Source organism: Myripristis murdjan, chromosome 16 (genome assembly GCF_902150065.1).
Source record: "Myripristis murdjan chromosome 16, fMyrMur1.1, whole genome shotgun sequence".
In the NCBI taxonomy this organism is placed as follows: Eukaryota; Metazoa; Chordata; class Actinopteri; order Holocentriformes; family Holocentridae; genus Myripristis; species Myripristis murdjan.
Genome location: NC_043995.1, coordinates 26,016,551 through 26,038,426, shown reverse-complemented (window position 1 = coordinate 26,038,426; position 21,876 = coordinate 26,016,551). Strand labels below are relative to the sequence as shown.

Here is a 21,876-nt window from a genome sequence, read left to right as displayed (position 1 = left end):
CCGGAGACCTTGTATTTGTATAAACTGGCCACATCCGGCCTGCAGAATATTAATGAAATCAGAAAATGTGAGAAGATTTTTAGGTTTAGGTTATGTATTTAGGTTATGTAGCATTTTTTCTCCCTAGATTGAATCAACACAACAACTTAGATGGAAATTATTTTTGTAGGAATGATTTATCGACCCCATACATGTGGCTTTAAACATGTTTCTTAAGCCACTTAGCAGCTTATTATTAGTTAAAGCTGGTGGCCGCACAGCAGGAGTCAGGCCTACCTCCCTCACAAAGGTGAGCTTACTTCGCCGGTTGTGCAGGAGCCTCGGACAGGTGTAGCTGAGACGGATTCCTGTCTTTTATAAATGGACTGCGGTTTCCACAAGTGTCCCACAAATTAAATAGCCAATTTAGTTATTATCACGGATTTCCGATGTTTTTATAAGTCTACTCACAGTGCGGGCTAATAAAAAATAGCATTAATTTTGAACGAAATTGAAACCATTAAACAATAACAGCCTATTTGAAAAGCTAAAAGCTTTGGCTTTTAGTCAGGTAAAGGAATCTGCAGAAACATTTTGTGTCGTCAATTAGTGACTACCAGGTGCGGTTAATTTTCGCTTCACCGAAAGCGCGTCAGTAGGCTAGCCTGTACGATTTTTTCCTACCTACGATTAATGTTTAGGTTTATATTACCTCGGGTTACTGTTAGTTTAAAACGTGATACATCTGGGCCAACAGTTATGAACACAGCGCACCTTTCCTTGTGTGCTGTTTTTGCGCTGTTGTCTCTGCCGGCCTCCGCAGGAGCGCCTGGCTCCTCTTGGGCCTCCGGGTTTGAGTCCCTAAAAAACACAACACGACTGACGACAAGGCTCTCCAGGGCCCCTGACACCGGGACTCTGCCGCCACCCTATCTGCGACTGCCTGTGTTTGTACATTCACGGATGCCGATCGTAAAGAAAGATTATTTCTCTCCGAGAAGCGGCATCGGGCAGGAGCCGCTGCCTCACACCGTGAGGGAGGCCCTGCTGCCGGCGTTTCCCAAGGCCGCTCCGCGCAGCCCCTCTGGTGTGAGCCTGTACGTGAAAGCCAAATGCAGCATCAACAAGATGCATGTCGAGGTGCAGAAAAGCGTGTTAGGTGCCGGCGGATTACCTTCTCAACTCAAACTAGGGACTTGCCAAGCCAGCAGAGACACCCAGGACTCCCTTTATTTTGAATATGACCTCGGCCTGTGTGGAAGCAAGCGCACGGTGAGTTTTAAAGGTTTTAGTTCATCTTTATTTTACAGAGTCCCGTTTCAAAGCGCGGCTTACAAGCTGGACGTTTCGTGACAGATCAACTTCAACATAGTGAGTTTTTCCAACATCCTGCGTTACAACCCACCGAGCCTCCCTGGACCAATCAGGCGAGCTGCGCCCTTCAGCTTGCTTGTTGCCTGTCACTACAACAGGTGAGACTGGGCGTGCGGTACATTTCACACCAAACACGCTGTGAGCACAGTTCTTCGACTTCCCTTTTTTTTTTTTTTTTTTTTTTTTTTTTTTTGAACAATGTATTTCCACGCTTTGTTTTGCGTTACTTTTAGATTCCAGTACTCGTACAAAATTGGCTACACGCCCAAGATGAGAATGCGCACGATCTTCAAACCAATGAGGAGCAAAGTTAAATTCATTCTCAGCCCACGAAATGGTAAGCCATAGCATGTTATTTATTTACTGTTTGCGAAAGAAGGATCTGCCCCTTGCCAAATTACTAAAATAAATTCGTGGATTAGAGGGAAAAAAAGCCTCCACGAGGTCTCTGATGTCCAGTTTTTACCTCAGTGTCTCAACCTTAGATGTGCTGATGTTGAGACTTTGAATTTCGCCTTGAAAATCTTTGAAAAGTAATTAAATTTCATGTGTAAGTGAGTGCGAGCAACCTGGATTTCCTCTGACAGTGTCAAAAATATGACAAGGAGTCCTGAAAGTGGATTTTTATGTTTTGTCTTTCAGCTCAGTGGGAGAGGCTTTCCCCATCGGATCACTATAACATTGGGAAGCCCATGTATTTTGAGCTGGAGGCTCCATCCCTCTCCACTGATGGAAGATTATACGTTCACTCCTGCCACGCCACCCTCAAGAAGTCGCACACCTCAACACCTCAGTTTTCAGTTGTGGAAAACTTTGGGTAATGTAACATCTCCCACTCACTAATTGTACAAATGCTCTGGAACATTTTTTTTTTCTTCATTTTTTTGACCACTGTAGTGTTCAGGTGTTTGATTCCTGGCTTTTCTAAACACATGTATGCACTCATAATGCCAGGGCTTTGGATAAAAACATCCACCACATGGCCTTCACTCTGATGAGTATCTTTTCTCCTAATAAAGGTGTATGGCTGAAAGTAAAGCCAGTCACTCCAGATTCATCCCACACACAAAAAATGTTGTGAGGTTCAGTGTCGACGCTTTCCTGTTCAAGGGCATGACCGGCCAGGTGAGCAATGATGTCTCAGATAATGGTGGATTTAAAGTTTCCTCTCTTGGTGTTTTTATTGAGCACTGCATTTTGGGACATGTATGAGGATGCATTAATATCAATACTGATTTTGGTGCTAGTACTGGGCAGAAGAGGAGTATCTATCTGAGATTTACCCAATACAAATATCTGATACTAAAAGCCTCAATTTACATATCAGAAATAAACAGATTGTCTTGATTTTCTCTGTACATAAGCCTGAATTTCTGAAATTGTGGGGAAAAGGATTTTATATTAACTGTTTTGTGTAATGGCCCCTACATTAATTATCCCCAGCTACATTATTTAATGAAAGAAATAGATTCAGTCGATGCAGATTGATACTCAAAGTTTAAGTTTTGTGTTCAGTATCACCTTTTACAAGGGGTATTAATGCATCCCTAGTTATTCATGTTGTTTTTGTGCAACCTTTGTCATTATTGTGGGATAAATAAAGGCATATCTTATCTTATCACACTGCTAGATTGATGCATGTAATTAGAATAAAGTCTTGACTGCAGGGCAATTTTTTCATCCACAGCAACTGTACATGCACTGCACCGCATCTGTGGGGCCGTCTGACCCGACTCATACAGCCAAGGCCTGTAACTATGACCAAAAAACAAGAAGGTGAGCTCTGCAAAAAAAAAAAAAAAAGCCAAATAATAGTGTTAAATAATATGTGCCATGCATATATTTATGATTTTTTTCTTATATTTTCCTCCTTCACACTCCCTGGTTTCCTCAGATGGGTTGAGCTGTATGGATCAGACTCGGTGTGCGCCTGCTGTGACTCCAGCTGTAGCTCTGCTGCCTCCGCTGGTGAGTCGACACTTCTTCATGTCAGTGGAAACTCAAAGATTCACTGTATCCTCACTGTATCATTACCAAAGTCACTGACTACACCCATCATAAAATCATAAAATACGTGGCAAAAACAGATTGACAGTTTACAATTTTATTCCAAAGGTATGAAAACGCGGCTTTCTCCAGTGACCAAAATGATCAGCAGCAAAGCGTGGACGATAGAGGATAAAGCCAAACCCACTGCAAGCCTAAAGAGGAAGACGACCACAGCAACGAAGAAGACGACCACGACAACCAAGAAGACGGCCACGACAACCAAGAAGACGGCCACGACAACCAAGAAGATCACCACGACAACCAAGAAGATCACCACATCAACCAAGAAGATCACCACAGCGATGCCTAAAACAAGGACGACCTCACAGCCAGAGGAGAGAAGGAGGACTCTGGCGGAGAAGGAGATGAAGAGGCCGTTTGGAGGAAGAGGAGGTGTGAAGCGGGTGGGGGCAGCAGGTGAGGAAAGGCAGGTGAAGGGCTTCGCTGTTGTGAAGGAGGAGCAGGTCACCAAACCTCGCCTAGTGTTTGAAGAAGTCTTTGGGTTGGACAAATAAAGCTAAAATTTGTGTTAATTTAATATTAATCCATGCTTGGGTTTTGGTACACCTCTCCTAACAAGCTGAAAGCAATAAACTATAGTATTTAAAAAAAAAAAAAAAAAATTGTGCAGTATTTTTATATGTTTATTGTATGAAACATTGTAAAGTCAGCCTTAGTGCACAGTGGTTGCACTTTGAAACACAAAACCTTTCATATGTCTGCAGTTTTTACCTGAAAACACCACGCTCCTTAACAAGTTCTTAATTTAAAGATTGACCCCCCCTTATTTCAAATAATTTAAGACAAATGAATTTTCAAAATTCAGTCGTTTTACTTGAGTGGCAGTCAAGGCTCTCTTGATATACCTCAATAGATCATTTCAGGGATAACTGAAATAAAATACCTTAAAAGTGTAATGAAAATGTTTAGTTGTAAATTCAGTGGCATTTCAGGAATATCAAAATTCGTCAAAGCCCAGGAGGAATTATTAACTTTCAATTTACTCTTTCAGGAATTAAGTGAGGGACCCGTTAAAATGATGGCATTGTAAGAACAGGTTCAAAATTTCTTAATCCATGAACAAAACCCCTTAATTTTTTTCAGGGGCCAATTAAGAATATTTTAAGGCATTAAAAATAAGGGATCATGTTTCCTAGTGTTGGAATTCGATAATTTTTATTGGTCAATGCACGTTTAATGCCAAGTTTCTGCTCACAATCTGTAAATGATTACTGTCACAAGCCCATTTTCAGGTGTAAGCATTATTTATTAGCTTTACTTAATGAGTAAATGTTTTATTGCTACATGATATCAAACATTCTGTACAATTAAACTTTTACACATGTGAGGCCAATTAATGTGATAACTGCAAATGTGACCTCATCACAACAACACTGCAATGTTGATGCTACACACACAGTATTTATGACTGTTGCTATGAAACAAGTTACTTACAACTGGAAAAAAACTTGGAAAACACTTGAAAAAACTTGGTGTCCTACAAACTGAATAACTGTAATATATCAGCAGTATATTCACAAAAAGAGCAGAATAGTATTTTTCCACTCATCGCCACCATGGAGCTAATTTACTCTGTCCGTTTTACTGAATGACAGGATTACAGTGACAACATAATACTGCCATCTTTAACAAAGAGCATAGCGTCATGTCACCTTCATTTCAGGGAGGACTCAGATCAGATGCATCCCGGCTGGGTTGTGCTCATGTCTCGTAGGATGTTGGGTTACCCCTCCCAACTTGTCCCGTTCCGGTGTGAGAGGTCCCGTCCTCAGTAGTACGAGTTCAGGTGGGAGTGCGCCGCAGGATGTCTGGGCATGGCTGGCCCGGAATAGATGGGGCTGTTGGCTGAGTTCCAGTATGTGGTGGGAGGCCCGAAAAAGTTGCCGGGGGACATGGGCATGGGACCGGGATGGCCACCCATGAAGTTCATTTTGGGCTGGTGGCTGTGGTAGGGCTGGACGTAATTCACCTCAGTCTGGTACTTAACAATCCCCCCCTCTGCTGTGTGATTCTGGTGCGCCTGCGAGATTCCCTGGAAGTCAAATTTGTAGGCGTAGCGCTTGCCGTGCACCTTAGTCATGATGTTCTTGTCGTAGTAGTAGCGCAGGGCGCGACTCAGCTTGTCGTAGTTCATGTTGGGCTTGCTCTTGCGTTCGCCCCAGCGCTTGGCCACCTCATCGGGGTCGGTCATCTTGAACTCGCCGTTGGTGCCCTCCCAGGTGATGATGCCGGCGTTGTTGTTGTCAGACAGCAGCTCCAGCAGGAACTGCCACAGCTGGATCTGTCCTGAACCTTGGAGGAGAAATCAGGGAGTTCAGGGAGTTATATTGCAAAGACAAAAGCATAAAGATCAGCACTACAAAAACCATGCACAGATTTGAGTAGCTAGTTGTTTAAAGTATGCATGGCATTGGGGACAATAACTGTGGCCTGAGGGGAGTTGGGTAAAATACTGGTGAAGTGTGTGTGTGTGTGTGTGTGTGTGTGTGTGTGTGTGTGTGTGTGTGTGTGTGTGTGTGTGTGTGTGTGTGTGTGTGTTTGTAAGTTGGGAGTTGTATAAATGAAAAATATATTGCAAAAACAAAACTCTTCAAATCCACTGGACACAGCCAGATATCCCATGCTGTTTTTCATTCATCCCACTCAGGAGCTAACCTAAGGGGTGTCATTGTGGCTGGGAGTCTCTTCCAGCAATAAGGATACACAGAGTTAAGACCCTGGAGCCTAATATTTTCATCAAATGTGACCTTTTCACTGTGTGGCTTGGAGGAAGTGACAGACAGCGGGCAGAAACCTACCCACAGGCCTGTGAGCGCTGGGGTCAGGGACCCTGTATGGACTTTGTTTGCCTGCTCGGTTCTTGGATGAGCTGAGGGCTTGGCCTTCTGTGAGGAAACAGCAGGGCACACAGTCATTTTGCTGAGAGGGAAGCCAGATTTTTGTCTTGCAAGTAAGCGTAATACAGCTAACTCAAAGCTACTGCTGTCTTGGCGGTCTTGGCGCCATGTTGGAATATGTGCATGTGTGGTGAAAAGTGCCAGCCCTGCTTGCTCTCATTTTGCCCAAAGCAGACAGTGTAAAGGCCTCATTTGCTTCATTTTCACTTGTTTTTCCTGTAGTGCATTACGCTCTCACCTGGATTGGCTAGTCGACTGCTAATGGGCCCTAATGTCTGGTACGGATCTGTGCAAAGGAGAAATGATATAATTATTTTTCATGTTCCCTCTGAGAGGTGTTGAGGTGTTTAATAGTTGGGAGGAGAGGCATTCGCACCTTGCACAATCCTCTGAGCCGGCTCTGTGACTCTGCTGTTGTGTTGGTGCTCCATGGAAGACCCTGCAAACCATGAAGGAAAATAATGGTTTGAAAAATGTCAAATCTTCAGTTGTGGCCTACCTGAATATTTAAAAAGAGTAGTTTTCTGTATGCAAAAACAGTTTTCATTCATGCATGAAGATTGGTTTCATATCGCCTCTGGTTTTCTGTTGTCGTACCTTTTGGTGCTGCAGTCATGGTGTTCGTTGGCCAGCTGTTCCTGCGGCTGATGTCTTCAAAGCTGCTCTCTGCACAGAAAAGAGCCAAAGATGAGACGAGACGCTTGACGGGCACACGGCTACAATAGAAGAAAGGCTTTGAAGCAGACATTTAAGCTATAGGAGGAAGGAAGTCCATAAATGGTGACCCAAAAGGAGTGATAAGAGTTGGAGAGCAGACATGGGCGAGCTGAAGATGACCCACAATTTCTTGGGGTGAGTGTTCTTTTGTTCAGGCCACCCCTGTCGCCAGAAGATTGTGAATTGTGTCCCAAAGCGGGACCTATACCCCCCATTTCCTGTGCCGGTGCAGCTGTTTCCTGTCTGAAACTGGCTGTTGAATTGTGGACTCATCAAAGACTCGTCAACTGCGGCCACAGTTGTGCCAAGAAACCTTTAGACTCTTGAAACTGTGTGACACGGCTCTGAAACTCAACACATTATTTTTAAAACCCTAAATCATTCAAGTAGCTTTCCTTACTGCTCCTTTGTGATAGTTTTGAGATTGCGACCCTGAATTCTGTGCATTGGTTCATACCCAGAAACTCCCAGACAGGCCGTGACATTATGACTGCTGGCCGCCACCAGATATACAATGCTTTTTGAAGTAGGCATTATTTCAAGAAATGCCTTTGTCTTCATCCATTTATTTCCTTTATTTGAAGTATTTAAAGTCATGATGATATAATTCACAATTATATATTCCAATTTTAGAGATTATTCTGTAATGATTGTCTTAATCTGCTTTTGGTTTGGTTAATTTTGGTTGCTTAATTGTATTTACTTGGCTGCACTTGACTTGTGCTAATAATTGCCCACTTTGCACCCACTGCACCTAAGATTTCATTCACTTTTCCCCGACTTCGGATCCTTTTTTGGGGGGTGGAGCAGACGGAGAGGTTGATTTACCTGCTTTCACCTGTAGTCTGGGCTGTTGTGGTGTGTTGCTGGTGGGAGTTGTGGAGTAAGAGAATGTGGGGCTGCCTGAAAGAAAGGACATAAGACACTAAAGTGAGTTAACATCTTCTAGAGACAGAAGAATCAATATCTGGGTACCATTTTGTACAGAATTATTAAATAAAGGATAATAAACTTGTTCAAAATTCAAAGTAATTCACACAGAGACATGTTTGACAGTCTCAATTTTTTCATCTTATTTCTGTGCAGATACTTCTGCCGCAGAAACATTTGCGAAATTTGCCAAGCGAGGAAGTCCAAACAATGTTATCAGCCGGAGCTTATATCTTGGACGGCGAGGCGGGCCTTACTCTGCCGGAGGTAATTGAGGTGCGAGAGCAGGATGTCTGCGTTGTAGGCCGACGTGAGGCGCATCATGTCCTCCTTGCTCATCTTGCAGAGCGCTTTGCCGTCCAGCGCGTGGAACTGCATGACGTCCACCTCCTCCAGGACGTACTCCTTGATGGCCCAGTCCAGCCACTGCCGCACGTGGTCGTGTGTCCAAACCTCAGGGTCTAGGACGGACCAGAGACAGGACGGAGGAGAGTCAGAGAAAAAATAAATAAATAAATAAACTCAGTCAAGGCAAACTTAGGTGCTTACCAGACGTAGTGAACATGAATATCACTGAGAATATATAGACGCCAGTATCAGTTGTGATACTTCTCCTTTTGACACCGATTCTTGTTTCAATACCTCTATTTGTTGGATGAAAACACATTTCATTATGCAATGAGGTAAATGTTTTGTAGTTGTTTGACTTTTGTACATGAACTCTGCTTTTTTAAGTAGAAAACAACCCTGATGGTTGGTTTGCTTGGTTTAAAAAGAAAAAAAAACTCCCATTGACAAGAAGAAACCCAGAGCATGGAGGAATGAGAGTCATACAGAAATATTGATAAGTGTCTCTGGTTGAGCTGATTTGTTGATATGACATGGCTGAGCTACATACAACAGGAAATACTACCATACTACCAGTTCTGACACTTTTTTTTTTTTTTTCATACTGGTCCTAAAGCAGTCCTTGTTTTCATAGATAATTGCTGAATGAAAACATGGTTGATTATGTGAAATTGTTTTAACATCTCTGCATAGTACTATCTACTAACTTCTGTTTATTCCCACAGAACTGACCTTTCTTAATCTTTCGTGGCACTTAGATGCAAATCGTATCGTTACATGAATTATCATCAGCCCGGTTCAGTTAAGCAAACTCACTTCCAGTAGCAGATAATGACTGTGCACTGTGAATTGACCATAATATTAGACGTGTGGTGAGTGTGAGACGTGTAACAGACGCAACCACACCCATGGGCCCCGATTGTCCTTGTTTAACACATGAAGCTGTGATGTAATATCCGTGCATTATAAAGTATAATAACTCGCAGCTTGTGACTCATTGGCAAAGCTCGTTGGATCCCACCGCGTTGAATTGAAAGAGTCCACTTCACCTCCCAGGAGAGTAAATGCTGTCTGAAGTGAGACTGACTCACTGACTGGGTACCATTTTTAAAACGTGCATACTGGTCATGCACGCTGCTGTTAACGCCTAATGACTCACAAAGTAAAGCTACTGTATGGCAACCATGCAGGAGAGACATAATATGTAAGGAATCATCATATATTTGGTTTTGTACAGTTGGAGAAGTTGCAAAGTGGCTGTTTTTAAAGCCAACCTGCCTGTTATCAAGGATTACGTGCACTAAATTAAAGCGGCCGGACAAGTACGTCTTTGTTTATGTAAAATTTCCTGACTATAATCTACTCAGATAGCAATGACGCATCATCGCTGTCATTTACGCAACAAAAAATATCCCATATAAAGCATTGTTTCATGTCCTTTTCATTCTTTTTATTTTTTTAAACAAATGAAAATAAGAGATAATCCCACTTGTTTCCAATGCAGCTGCACAGGTTTCAGGATTTTTTTTTTCCGACTTGGTATAAATATGTTGAAAGAAGGCAGAATAAGACAGATGAGCCCACTAAGATCAAGAAAATGTCGCTTTGACTCAAGTAAATTCTGGAAACAAGTTGATTAGCGATGGAAAAAGTAGGATTATCTCATGCAACTGCAAGGCATATTTTTATTGTTAAGAAAGACATTATTTTAAGACTGAATAATTTGTTAGTATGGAGATTTTTGCAGTGTTGAAAACCCTTTGATACAGAATTAGATGGGTTTTCTGTAGGCTGAGAAAAGCCTGTTTTTTATACGTGCCTAAAAAGCTAAAAAGATATTTAATAGGAGCAAGGTTGACTGACAATGTGAATTTAAATGTTCTGAAAGTCTTTCTGACTCACTGCCGTTAAAGCTGAAAAGATGCTTAGATAAGCCTTGGCTGTGGCAGTGATAAAGTTGGGTGATTAAGAAGGAAATTGATCACATCAGCACATCACACCTCTCCTCCTACTTGCCTGCTCTCTCTGTAATTAACATGACCATGAAAATTTACATGTAACGGAATATATGATGGTGTTAAAAGCTGTGGGTGCTACATTGACACTTCAGACTTATGTGTTTATGTATTTTACATCTCTCCTCTGAACCCCGTGTCCTTATTCAACCCGGCATGAAATATATTCTTATTTAGTAATGGCATGAGAGTGTAGTAGCACAGAGAGGAAGTGTGACATGAACACACACACGCTGTGCCCATGCATCTCTGATTTAATTATTGATATTGCACAAGCGAAATAATGTGCCAGCTCTTGTGAAACGGCCTTCTGACTATCTCATGTGAAAGTGGAGGATGATCGAGGGTGACTTCCAACTAAAGTGTCGCAAACACAAGTGAGTCAGCTCACCTGCCGGCACGATGACCCTCTTCTCCTCGGGGGCGTTGCTGGGCGGGGTGGAGGTCTGGGGGCTGGCACGGGGCTCGGGGTACGAGGCCTGGTACCCCATCTGGGCCCCGTCGTTGCTGCTCATGTGTCTGGAGCGCTTGGTCACGCTGCAGTCGACTGGGGACTCACGGCTGGACCGGGACACAGGAGACGGGGTCAGGGTGAGAGTTTACTCCCAAAACACAGCAAGAAATCTCCACCTTAATCTCATCTTCACAGTTAGAGGTCTTGTTTTCCTTCAATCATGCTATAAAATCTATCATACATCTAAAGAGAGCCTGTTCTCTGTCCAAACCAGTCTCCTGGGTTTGTGTACGTTGCAACAAGTTTCATCTTGATAAGACATTTCTTCTCATATTCTGCTAGTCCACTTGTTTCCAGAATTTTCTAAAAATCCCCTCAAAAAAACTTAAAACAAGTGAAACTGCATTGGAAACAAGTGGGAGTTTTTACCTTGTAAGAGTATCACTGACCATGAGAATAAATGACTTGTTAAGATGTTGTTTTAATACAAGTGTGTGGAAGAGGAATTTAATCACTTTCAGGGCTTGAAAACATGCTTGGAAAAGAAATTTTGAAATGTTGTTATTCAGTGAGTGGCTGTGGGACTATTATTGCTGTTATTTGTTACTGTGGAAAAAGTTTACACTGAATGCTAAACCCATCTGTCCATTCAAATCTGAGAGAGCAAACCATTTGCAGGATTAAAATTAACTTTGGATCCAGCCCACTCAGTATTAGTAATGCTACCAGGAGGATTAGATAGTAAAAATGAGCTACTTTTAAGAAGACTGTAGCTTTGTATAACCAAGAACATGACTACAGCCTCCAGGCTAAAGCTACAGCCTCCAGCATCACATCATGTTTACCAAATGGACAACAATTAACCCACTTATTTAGTAAAATTATCATAATATTGCATTTGTATCTATTAGTTTGGTTATCATGAAGGTTTTAAGGACATGGTAGAGCACAGAGAGATGAAGAATGTTAATTAAAAAAAATCAAAAATGTTGGATCCTTTACTTTTTTTTAAAAGGATGCTTTGTTTTTCCAAAATGCCATGAGCATGTAATCCTGTTATTTAAATTAAAACATGAAAATCAAGAAAAGTGGGGTTACAGTGGAACACAAGTTTTATGCCCACCAGTGACTTTATGGTTGCACCTGTCGGGGAAAATAAAAGGAAGTTTGAAAAAAATAAACCGGGGTCTGGAAAAACACAGAATTGTGAAACGGAGAGTGACAAAGAGTCAGAAGTGCAATCCGTGGGAACATGTGACCCGCTGTGACCCTGACCCGTCCTGACTCACCTGGTCCCGTTGACGTGCTCGGCTCTCTTCCCAGAACCGGGCGCCGCTGACCCCACCCACTCGGGCTCGGTGGGCTCGGGGCTGTGCTTGGAGGCCTGGCTGAACCCCCCGGGTGACGTCATGTCAGCCTTCATGTGCATGGCGGGGGCTGCGGGATAGGGCGTCTCAAATATGGACTGGTCCTCGCTCACCACGGACAGCGCTTCCTGTCCACGCACACAGAACGGGCAGAGTCAGGCAGAGCCGTGCGGGGTCACGGCGTGTGGCACTGATGACTGCAGGGAAACTGACCAGAACAACCACAGCCACTCTTTTTTCCACTCTGTAGGCTCAGTGGGACACATGTTCATACGTGACTGACGACTGGCAGATTTCATGTCAGGATCATTTAAATTTAAAGCTTTTAAATTCATTCTTATAAGCCTAAAATGCATGAACTGTCTGTGCCGAGCCAAAAAATAATAATAAAAATCATCAAATTGTATCTAAAGCCTGAAGAACAAACCTAAAGGACTCGAACAAGATTCACCTCATCAGTTTTAGATGAACTCAAGCTGTAAACTGCAAAAATCTACATTTCAGCAAGGCGTTAGTTTCATAATCTGCGGGAAGAACTTGATTTTCATAAAAAATCTGGCATTGGGATCAGATTATCCCGCTTGTTTCCAATGCTAATCAACTTGTTTCCAGAATTTTCTTGAATCAAAGCATCATTTTCTTGATCCTACTGGGCTAATCTGACTTATTTTGCTTTGTTTTAACATTTTGATACTTGTTCCCCGAAAGAAAAAAAATCTGAATCAAGTGAAACTGCACTGGAAACACGTGGGATTATTTCATCCTACTGACAGATTTTTTTTTTTTTTTTTTTTTTTTGGTACTTGTTTTGGGCAAAACAAGATTTTACAACTGAATATGACATCAGATGAAACTGAGCAAAATTTGGCAGAACAACCCATTAGTATCACGAAAATGACACTTGAGTGAAGAAAATTTCTGAAACAAGTCAAACTTAACACTAATAAATAATTATAATGTAACAATTAATAATGATAACAATAAAATTAAGACTGAAAAGGAGGCTAAATGACTTGTTTTCTTTATCAGTTTTCTCAGTAAAGATGTAAAATGTTTAAAGATTGACAGAGTATTTCTGCGGGACAGGAGCTTATCTCATAGTGTGGAGGCTTCATTAATACAAGTTTAACAGCACCACCCAACTGTTTTCTTTTTTCTTTTCTTTTCTCGCAGCTCCCCACATTCACACCTGGGAGCTGCCCAGCTAAACCACAGACTTCTGTACCGTTAGTCACCAAACAGCTCCAGAGAGAGAAAATGTTTAACTGCCCTGCTCAAGGGAACCTCAGCAGCAGCTTTTGCGGGTTTGGAGAACATTACTCATTCACTTTCCCAGCTTAGATTTTTTTTTTTTTCCCAAGTGGAATTTAAAGTTAAAACAAAGCAATCTTCCACTTTCTTCCCCTCCAAGCTTCACTGCCACAGATGAACCGAGAGTTTTTCAACACAAGAATGAGATTAAACTGTTTTATGTTCAGTTCTGATGCGAGAGAGATTTGGCTCTGTGCACCGCAAAAAAACATTGATATTTGTCTGAAAAAATCTTGTTTTTCTCAAGAAAAGGTAAAAATCTGACAGCAGGATGAAATAATCCATGTAGATTCCAATGCTAATCAACTTGTTTGTGTGAATTAATTGTCTCAATCTGTTTGAGGATCTTGATTTTTGTAAAATAAATAAATAAATTAATTAATCAATAAAAAATCTGAAAGTGGGATCAGATTATCCCTCTTGTTTCCAATGCAAATCAAATTGTTTCCAGAAATTTCTTGAATCAGTGTTATTTTCTTGATCATAGTGGGCTAATCTGGCTTTGTTTCAGCATATTTATACCTGTTCCTAGAAAAAAATTCTGAAATAAGAGAAGCTACATCAGAAAACAGTGGGGATTATTTCGTCTGATTGCTAGATTTTTTCATTTTTCATAAGAAGAAGATTTTAGCTCTGCAAATGAGACTAAATGTTTGTGCTGCAGCTTGTCTTCGACCATAAACCAGTGATTCAGAAGGAGAGTGAAAAACGAGCTGTTTAGCAACAGTTTGCAAGCAGCCACTCTGCAGTACGCTGATGTCTGTAATCTTAAAGAAACTCGATGATCTTCACTGCAGTTTTATTTCGTTAGGACTGAGGTTGCGGGTAGCTGGCTTGAGGTGGAGTCTAATCAAGATTTGACTCTGTCTCTGCGCTGCTTCCTGTGTTTAGCTGCTGACAAAAGCCTCAGAAATGCCACGCCAACTCAAGATGGCACTTGCTCGAGTGCGTGGGTGTGGATGTGTGTGTGTGTGTCTGTGCGTGTGTGTGTGTGTGTGTCTGGCATGGGTGTGTTGTGTCTGTCGGGGTGGGTAAGAGGTAAGGACGGGACCTGTTGTTCTGTGTAAGTGTGTGCATGTGTGTGATGCGAAGTGAGGCAGCCTAAGTGAGTGTAAGTGCGTGTTTGTTTAGAGGAGTCGAGCATTGTCTTTGGGCCTTGGACGTCAGCGCCGTGCTTTTTCAGTGGCCTACAGGAAACCTGGCCCCCATGTGCAGAGGAACCTTTTGGCACAGGCCGCGGGAGAGGAAATGGGGAGGGGAGGAGGGGGGCACCGTGTAAAAAATGTGGGTCATTTTCAAGCTGGAAAACAACCTGAAGCCCCGTGGTCAGAGACGGGCTTGAGTTCACTGCGAGAAGAGTGTAGGCCTGATTGAAGTTCTAAGCGCCGCTCATCCATTGTATACGTGTGTGTGTGTGTGTGTGTGTATGGGTGTGTGTGTGTTTTTTTTAGCTCAATTGTTGCCTGAACATTGTAAGCCAGCTCTTAATGCATGGCACGCAGTTTGGCATTTCCTCCTGGATGTACACAAACTGATACAGAAGTCAGCTGTGTGGAACCTGCATGAAGCCTTTGACAGATTAGAGTGGATTTGCACATAATCTGAGGCGAACACAGACAGTGGGCTTCATTTCAGAGCAATATATACTGACTTTGTGCAAGAGAAAGACGACAAAAACATGTAAAGTGCGACTAGGGGCTCTAAATGTCGGAGGTGCGCTGCACAAATTTCCACCTTGACCAGTCACTTACTGCATATCATGGATTTAAATCTTATTTTTGATAAAGAAGGGTAAAATGCCAGTATAGGATGAGAGTGCAGTTCACTTTTTTTTCTGTGCCTAAGTATAAATATGTTGAATAAGGCAGATCAGAAATGACACTTGACTTAATAAAATTGTGGGAATAAGTGGGATTACCTCATCCCACTTGTTTTAAGAAAAACAAGATTTTGAGAATAAACAAGACCATGACACAAACTGAGCTGTTAACGTGCAGATTGTGATCGTTCTTGCAGACCTATGACATCTCATTGACATTTTGCACTGAAACTCCACTCCTACAAGTGTGAGGAACACAACTTAAAATGTGTGTGCACTTGGTTTTCACGTGACTCGAGGCTTAGGCCAGCCTACACACTGTTTCTTGTCAGTTTTCTTTTGACTCCCCTTTTTTTCTACTTCCACTGATGTTATTAGAGTGGCGGTAATGTCCTCTTTCCCCCAGTCTCCATCTTTGTCCCTCTTCTCTCTTTCTCCTGCAGTCTGTCTGTGTCCCCTCTCTCGCCTTTTGAGGCCCTTCCTCAGTGCAGAAGTGAAACAGTGGGCTGACAGCGGGGTAAAAGCGGCTGTGCACAGCAAATTCTCATGAGAAGTAACGGCAGTGAACAGCATTACACCACTGCAAGAGCCTGCTTTGAAAGCCTTTCTTTTTAGGATAAAAACTAAAAACTCTTGATATTATCCTGACTAGCAGCAGCTCGTCTGCTTCAGCGCTCAGCTACATTTTCAGTGACAAGCTCAACCACAAACACATACTCCCGCTCTTTCTTTATCTCCTCTTCGTGCTCTCTTTCTCCTCTGCACACTGATACAAATATATCAAAATGTGGCCTGACCGCCAATGCCACAACTGACTTCCTGTTAAATGTGTTTCAGAGCGCAGGCTGTTGCTCAGTGATACAAAACAATTTTAAAAAACATGACCTTCCTGAAACTGCCTGTGCCTCGATGTCCTAAATATTATACCGTTCATCTTCATAGTAAACAATGCACCTTTTTCTTCGAGCTATGAGAATCAAACTCGGCCGTTCTGGATGGAAACTTTGGTAAGCTTTCGAGTCAGCAGCTTTACAGGTTGCATCACGCAGTCTTGCCCAAACTATCAGCATTTTGAAGCATGAACATCATGAACGGTAAACTGCTTACTACATGCATCCATTTTTACTTCTTCTACAGTGATCAAATTTTAGTTAAACATAAGCCACTATCAGCTGCTGTTGTAGATAAGATATAAAGCATAAGATAACCTATATGGAACAACAAGATACATGTGGCCTCATCTGGCTATTTATATCTCAGTGAGCTCATTTTTGATCCCAGCAGAGGAAAATATCAGCAAATTTCTGTCACAATATCACCAGTTTTGGCACAGATTCCTTGTTTACATATCTCAAAGTCATTTTTTTAATCTTTTTTTTTGGGGGGGGGGGGCTAAATGCTATAAATGAGATGCTATTAGGTGATGAAAATGTCAAAATACCAATGATCTTGTGGAAGTTGATCCTACTGCTCCTTGGAGAGTGATCTCTTTATATCCACACTGATCCCACAATAATATCTTTCCTTTTGTTAATCAGATCCAGGTCTTTATATAATCATTTTAAACTCCCAAACTTTTAGTTATGTATTGACATGCAGTAGACACTGTCCTTTTGTACCAAAATAGTAAAAACAGATTTCAGCAGTTGTTAGATTTTGCTAATAAATGAGACTTTAAAGACAGGGAGTGGCTTTTTTTTCACCACGCAGGATCCCACATAGTAACTACTATTGACACATTTTAGGACCATCATCCCGCTGTGAACTGCCACAGGAGGAGGTGGTCCCTGTTTCATTCCCCCTGTGTTAGTGAGGTTAGTTAACTATCTCACTTCATCATCATCATCACCGTCACCATCATTTCAGTCTTGTTGCTGAACTGAAAAAGGAAAAAATTTAGGTGAACTCTCAGACTTTAACCTTTGCATCTGATGCTGCATGTTGTTCCACCAATAAAGGCCTCATGTTTTCATCAGAGGCATTTTCAAACATCCAAGTAGCACCTCATGTGGGATTTCTTACAGCAGGCTATGAGTTAAATAAGTGAGAGTAACCACTCTTGTTTGATGTGTAGCACGTTTTCACTGTGTTTGTAGAGGTTTATATTTGTTACCAGATGCACTTGAGGTTGTGTTGCTGTTTTGATTCTACCAGAAATGGCTTCTAAATACCTAAAAATACTGCGCACTTAAGATTTAGGTATTAACTGCTCTAAGGGTTAGATGCCTACAGGAAGTGGCAGTATTTGTTCTGTAAATGATGGTTTAAAAGCAGACACATGCAACATGAAGCGCCTGACAGCTACAGCAGGGCACAGGCCGAGTTAACACAGTGTGCATGTTATCAGGCTTCTCCTCAGTGTGTTGGAGAGACCGGGGAGAAAGCAGAAGTAAGAGTTAAGTCAAGCTGATTTTGCAAAGGCCTCAGCAGCTGCGCCCTGAGCGACACAAACATGATGCGGTTTTCACAACTTCAGCCTGACAACAGCAGGGCCTCCGCAGGCCACAGGCAAGAGACAAACACGCAGAGCGCTTTGTCGAGCCACTCCGTCCATGTCCATCTCCATGCCTGTGCGAGTGGATATAAACTCAAAACAATGCAATTCCTCAGTTTATCCACGCATTTCGATTTAACAAGGCTTTGTTGCCCTTTTTTTCGGGTCCAGGCAGCGGAAATGTGTGCGGAAAGTCTGAGGTTTGAGACAGGAAGCCTGCTGAGTTCAGATAACGACACCTGACAAGTGCTCCTGTTTGCAGCTATAAATTATACTTAAAATAACTTTACTTAAAAACAGCGTCTACTTCAGTGCAAGAGTACAGACGAATAAAATAATAATCAAGCCTATATAATTACAACAGTAATGTCGTTAAATGAATGTGTACCAGCACAAAGCAACAATAAGGCAACAAAACATTGCAAACTAGATTGAAATATTTTTTTAGTAAAAGAAAAGTAAAGCCAAGAACATTTTCGTTTTGCAAAGCACCAGCAAATCTTGATTTAATTCTTATTCTCGCTAGACTGGAATTACTTGCCTTTTTCAGTAGATTTTAAATGAAAAGCTGCGGTGCTGGAGAGGAGCCAGTGTCCATAATGTACCAACCTATTTTTTTTTTTTTTTTTTTTTTTTTTTTTAGAGAACAATCAGCAGCTTAGAGAGGCCGCACTTATTAGTTCCCCAAAGTGTTTCGTAATCTGTTTAGACCCATTCTTTTTTTTTTTTTTCAAACGCTCCATTCTTTCGTTTTGCAATGAACTGAATTAGTAAAAAAAAAAACACTTTTGGAAATCAATGTATTTACCACTCACACAAATTAATGCTATATTATCGCATCGAAAATCGAAAGGGTAGTTAATACGCTGAAGGTATAGTGCAAAAATACTAAAAAATAAATAAATAAAAATGAGAGCCTATCTCAACCATCAGGCCAGGCCTTATGTTGCAGATTGAAGCCCTGTGCAGAAACACACTCGTTTAAAATATAAAATAAATTTGATAGTTTTATGTTGCTGGTATCATCACAGAAATACCCCCTTCAAACGCCAACTATTTGGCCTATCTTATAATTTTCGGTTTCTTAATATTCAACATCCAGTGTTGGTTTCAGCACAGAAAGCACTTTAATGTAAATTCAGTTTATGTGCAGCAGGCCTTTCTTGCTTTCTTTTTTCCTTGACAAGCAGTAAAAACGATTATGTTGCAGCGGTTATTCCGAGAACCTGAACAAGTGTTGTTATAAATAGAGTATAATGTGAAATACCAGTCATCTGATGAAAATGGATCCTCTGCTCTCTGAAGACGGATCTTATTGTATCCAAGTGGGTCCATGGCGCCTTCAGAGACACCTGCCTTGTGCGCACCAGTAATGTCTCCTCCTTAATTAAATCTAATTCCTCATTAAAACGCAGTTTTTATCAGCCCCTTGAAAAGTTCAGTCATCTCACAATCCAAGCTGTTTTGTTTTGCGGTCCCATATTGTTGCGGGATCAAGCCGAATAAACGCAGCAATAAAAAGTAGGCTATATAAATTTTTTTTAAAAAGAAAGAAACGCGTGTTTTGGAAGTCCTCTTTTACGCGCCTACAGCGGTCACCAAATAGTTTTTTATCTGAGTGTAAAGATGTGGTGGTTAGTTGTGTTATTATAGAGCCGACATACAACCACGAACGGGAAGGAAGAGGAAATTTTGTACAAGAAGGAAAGAGTGGGGAGCTCGCATCACCGCCTTGACTCTCTCACTCAGCAGACACGGGGCTGATGTGGGTGGCTGCCTGTCATTTTCACCAGCAACATTAAAACCAGATCAAACACCTACCTTTATCGTACAGTCCATTGCAGCAGCCTCGCAGTCTTTGTCATTTAGTCGTTTGGAAATGCTGCCGCTAATATGGCCTTCTAACCTCTCTTCAATTCATGCAGGGGTGCATTGGCTCTATGGCGCAAACCATTGCAGTTACAATTTTCGCTCAGAGACCATAACCGGATGGCAACTTTTTTTTCTCCCTCTCTCTCTCTCTCTCTCTCTCTCTCTCTCTCTCTCTCTCTCTCTCTCTCTCTCTCTCTAAATTGGGAAGTGAAGTCACTCTTCAGCAGCGCACTGAAGCTGCACTCCTCATGAAACCAACACTGTTACTTCTTAGAGAAAATAAAAAAAAAGAAAAAAGAGACTCGACTACTCTTTATGTGTGATTAGTGTGATTGCTGCAGTGATATCCTCAAAGTCAGGGGACGCACACCTGTCCAAAATGTCATAGTTTTACCTTTTAAAGTAAATGTTTAGGGGAAATTTAGAGTTTTGCACTTTATTTTAGTCATAATGGGGGAAATTCACAATTCTGAGGTGCCTTGAAGTGAAATGAAATGTACTTTCTCGTCCTCAAGAGTACATTTCTTCATAACTACTTAAAAGTATTTTATACTTTAACATTGCTCTGAGTTGAAATCTACAAAACCCCAAATAAATAAAGCTTTCTAAATATATAAAGGCCTATTAGAGCGGTTATTGTTGTGTTAGCAGAAACAAACTGGAAGCAGCAGGAGAAATATTTGGCTATAGGTTGTTCCTGCGCAGACAGAAACAAAAGTGGCCCTCCTGGGCTGATTTTGAACACGCCAGAGTCTGGTAACTAAAAATGTCAGCACCTATAATATCAAATGTGTCGTGTGCCTGATAATTGATCGGTAATTGAATGTGTGGAGGTGTGTGTGGATGTTTGTGGATCATAGATGGAATAATGTTGGTGTGGGTATAGGAGAAAAGGTGTGTGTGTGTGTGTGTGTGTGTGTGTGTGTGTGTGTGTGTGTGTGTCTGTGGGGGGGCCTCACTACATCCACTGTTGCTCTCACCCACAGTATAGACAGTTATGCAAGTCTATAGCTTATAATTCATTTTATCTGACAACAAAAATCAGCTAAATTTCTTCGCTTTATTAAGAAAAATCTTGCGAAAAGGCCTAGCCTATACTCTGAATAGTGAGGTTCAAGTAGAATATTGAACAGTTTTCTCAGGCTCCATATGCACAAGAGACATTGATCTCTCCTTATCGGCAAAATGTGCCACCCAACAACTTTCAGTGAATTTGCATTGGCAAATCCCCATCTATGGACAGAAAGGAGAAAACGCACCAATCCCGTCACCTTGACAGACATCAACATTTATTCTGATGAATCATGCAAATATAAGGTAGCTTACATATTTTCTGCGTGGCATCCACAGCTGCCACACTGCAAACCCTGCGGTTTTAATAAGAGCTGATATCCAGTGACACTCCAGTGATGATTCAGTGAGATGTAAAACTGTATCCCAGTGTTAAATTAACTCCGATGAATACTGGTTTGTGTTGATTTTTGCCACCAGAGTTCAATTAACACTGAAGAACCTGCCGTGCAGAGTCCAGGCTTCTAGCTGCATTTTATTTGTTCCGCTTTCAATAACTCATTATTACTGGAAGATTTGGGCCTTTCGGTTTAACCATGCAGGAACTGTGCGTTTGTTTGTTTTTTCCCCACGTCAGGCCCTTTACTGGTAGCCTATTCCAGACAACATGTTGTTAATCAGCTCCTGTGTTGTGTAACTTAATCCCGGTTGTGTCCTTGTCTTGAGGTGGGGGCCTCAATCACGACGCTGCTCTCCCACAGACGCGCACGATTGCACCGCTCACTTTTCCAGATGGAGGGTGTGTGTGTGTGTGTGTGTGTGTGTGTGTGTGTGTGTGTGTGTGTGAGGAGAATAGCAGAGATGTTTGTTTATACAAGGCCCTGGGTCCGGCCTTATCTGCTGCAGCCACTCACGCCGTGATTTGAGACTTTCTTCGGCAAGTAGTTTTTACGGGCCATTGTTTTGTCGACTGGTTTCTAAAGATATAGAGATTTTTTCCCTCCCACCTCATTAGAAACCCACTGGCACGTTGCGATTTCAAAAGCGACCACTTCTGCCCCACCCAAATTATGGCTTCGTTATTTAGTCCCGGGTGTCAGGCTATCAAAGTGACCACATGACTCACATGTTGAGGCTATTCAGCGATAGAAAGGAAAAATATGTTGTAGCCTATTATGTGGCCATAACTCAGACCTACCCATGTTTCCAACAAATGGC

At 41.9% G+C, this 21,876-nt stretch overlaps 2 protein-coding genes across 4 annotated transcripts; one reads left to right on the top strand and one right to left on the bottom strand.

The window, feature by feature from the left end:
• Positions 1-55: 55 nt before the first annotated feature.
• On the top strand, positions 56-4,019 carry zp3d.2 (zona pellucida glycoprotein 3d tandem duplicate 2). Its single transcript, XM_030072080.1, has 8 exons — positions 56-1,251; positions 1,336-1,451; positions 1,587-1,690; positions 1,996-2,170; positions 2,373-2,478; positions 3,041-3,129; positions 3,248-3,321; positions 3,469-4,019. Exons 1-8 carry the CDS (start codon positions 673-675, stop codon positions 3,915-3,917), a joined length of 1,692 nt encoding a protein of 563 aa, XP_029927940.1. The 5' UTR covers positions 56-672; the 3' UTR covers positions 3,918-4,019.
• Positions 4,020-4,433: 414 nt separating this feature from the next.
• Positions 4,434-19,749, bottom strand: fli1rs (Fli-1 proto-oncogene, ETS transcription factor-related sequence). 3 transcript variants are annotated; one of them, XM_030072081.1, is made up of 10 exons: positions 19,597-19,749; positions 12,074-12,279; positions 10,722-10,891; positions 8,225-8,428; positions 7,866-7,940; positions 6,918-6,986; positions 6,697-6,759; positions 6,559-6,606; positions 6,222-6,308; positions 4,434-5,715 (listed from the first exon to the last, which is right to left on the bottom strand). In XM_030072081.1, the coding sequence occupies exons 1-10, from the start codon at positions 19,612-19,614 to the stop codon at positions 5,192-5,194; spliced, it is 1,464 nt and encodes a 487-aa protein (XP_029927941.1). In that variant the 5' UTR covers positions 19,615-19,749; the 3' UTR covers positions 4,434-5,191. The 3 variants fall into 3 exon arrangements, with proteins under 3 accessions (XP_029927941.1, XP_029927943.1, XP_029927942.1); XM_030072082.1 differs by lacking the exon at positions 19,597-19,749 and adding an exon at positions 19,043-19,451 and having other exon boundaries at positions 4,435-5,715; XM_030072083.1 differs by lacking the exon at positions 6,222-6,308.
• Positions 19,750-21,876: the final 2,127 nt, after the last annotated feature.

What these genes read in the sequence shown, in the direction of transcription:
- zp3d.2 (XM_030072080.1), top strand. Translation starts at nt 673, where the DNA reads ATGTTTAGGTTTATATTACCTCGGGTTACTGTTAGTTTAAAACGTGAT. An exon ending in TCAAGGGCATGACCGGCCAG is followed by an intron (nt 2,479 to 3,040) that starts GTGAGCAATGAT and finishes TTTCATCCACAG; the next exon opens with CAACTGTACATGCACTGCAC. An exon ending in TAGCTCTGCTGCCTCCGCTG is followed by an intron (nt 3,322 to 3,468) that starts GTGAGTCGACAC and finishes TTTATTCCAAAG; the next exon opens with GTATGAAAACGCGGCTTTCT.
- fli1rs (XM_030072081.1), bottom strand. An exon ending in GAGGGTCATCGTGCCGGCAG is followed by an intron (nt 8,429 to 10,721) that starts GTGAGCTGACTC and finishes GGTCCGTCCTAG; the next exon opens with ACCCTGAGGTTTGGACACAC. An exon ending in CAGACTACAGGTGAAAGCAG is followed by an intron (nt 6,987 to 7,865) that starts GTAAATCAACCT and finishes TTTTCTGTGCAG; the next exon opens with AGAGCAGCTTTGAAGACATC.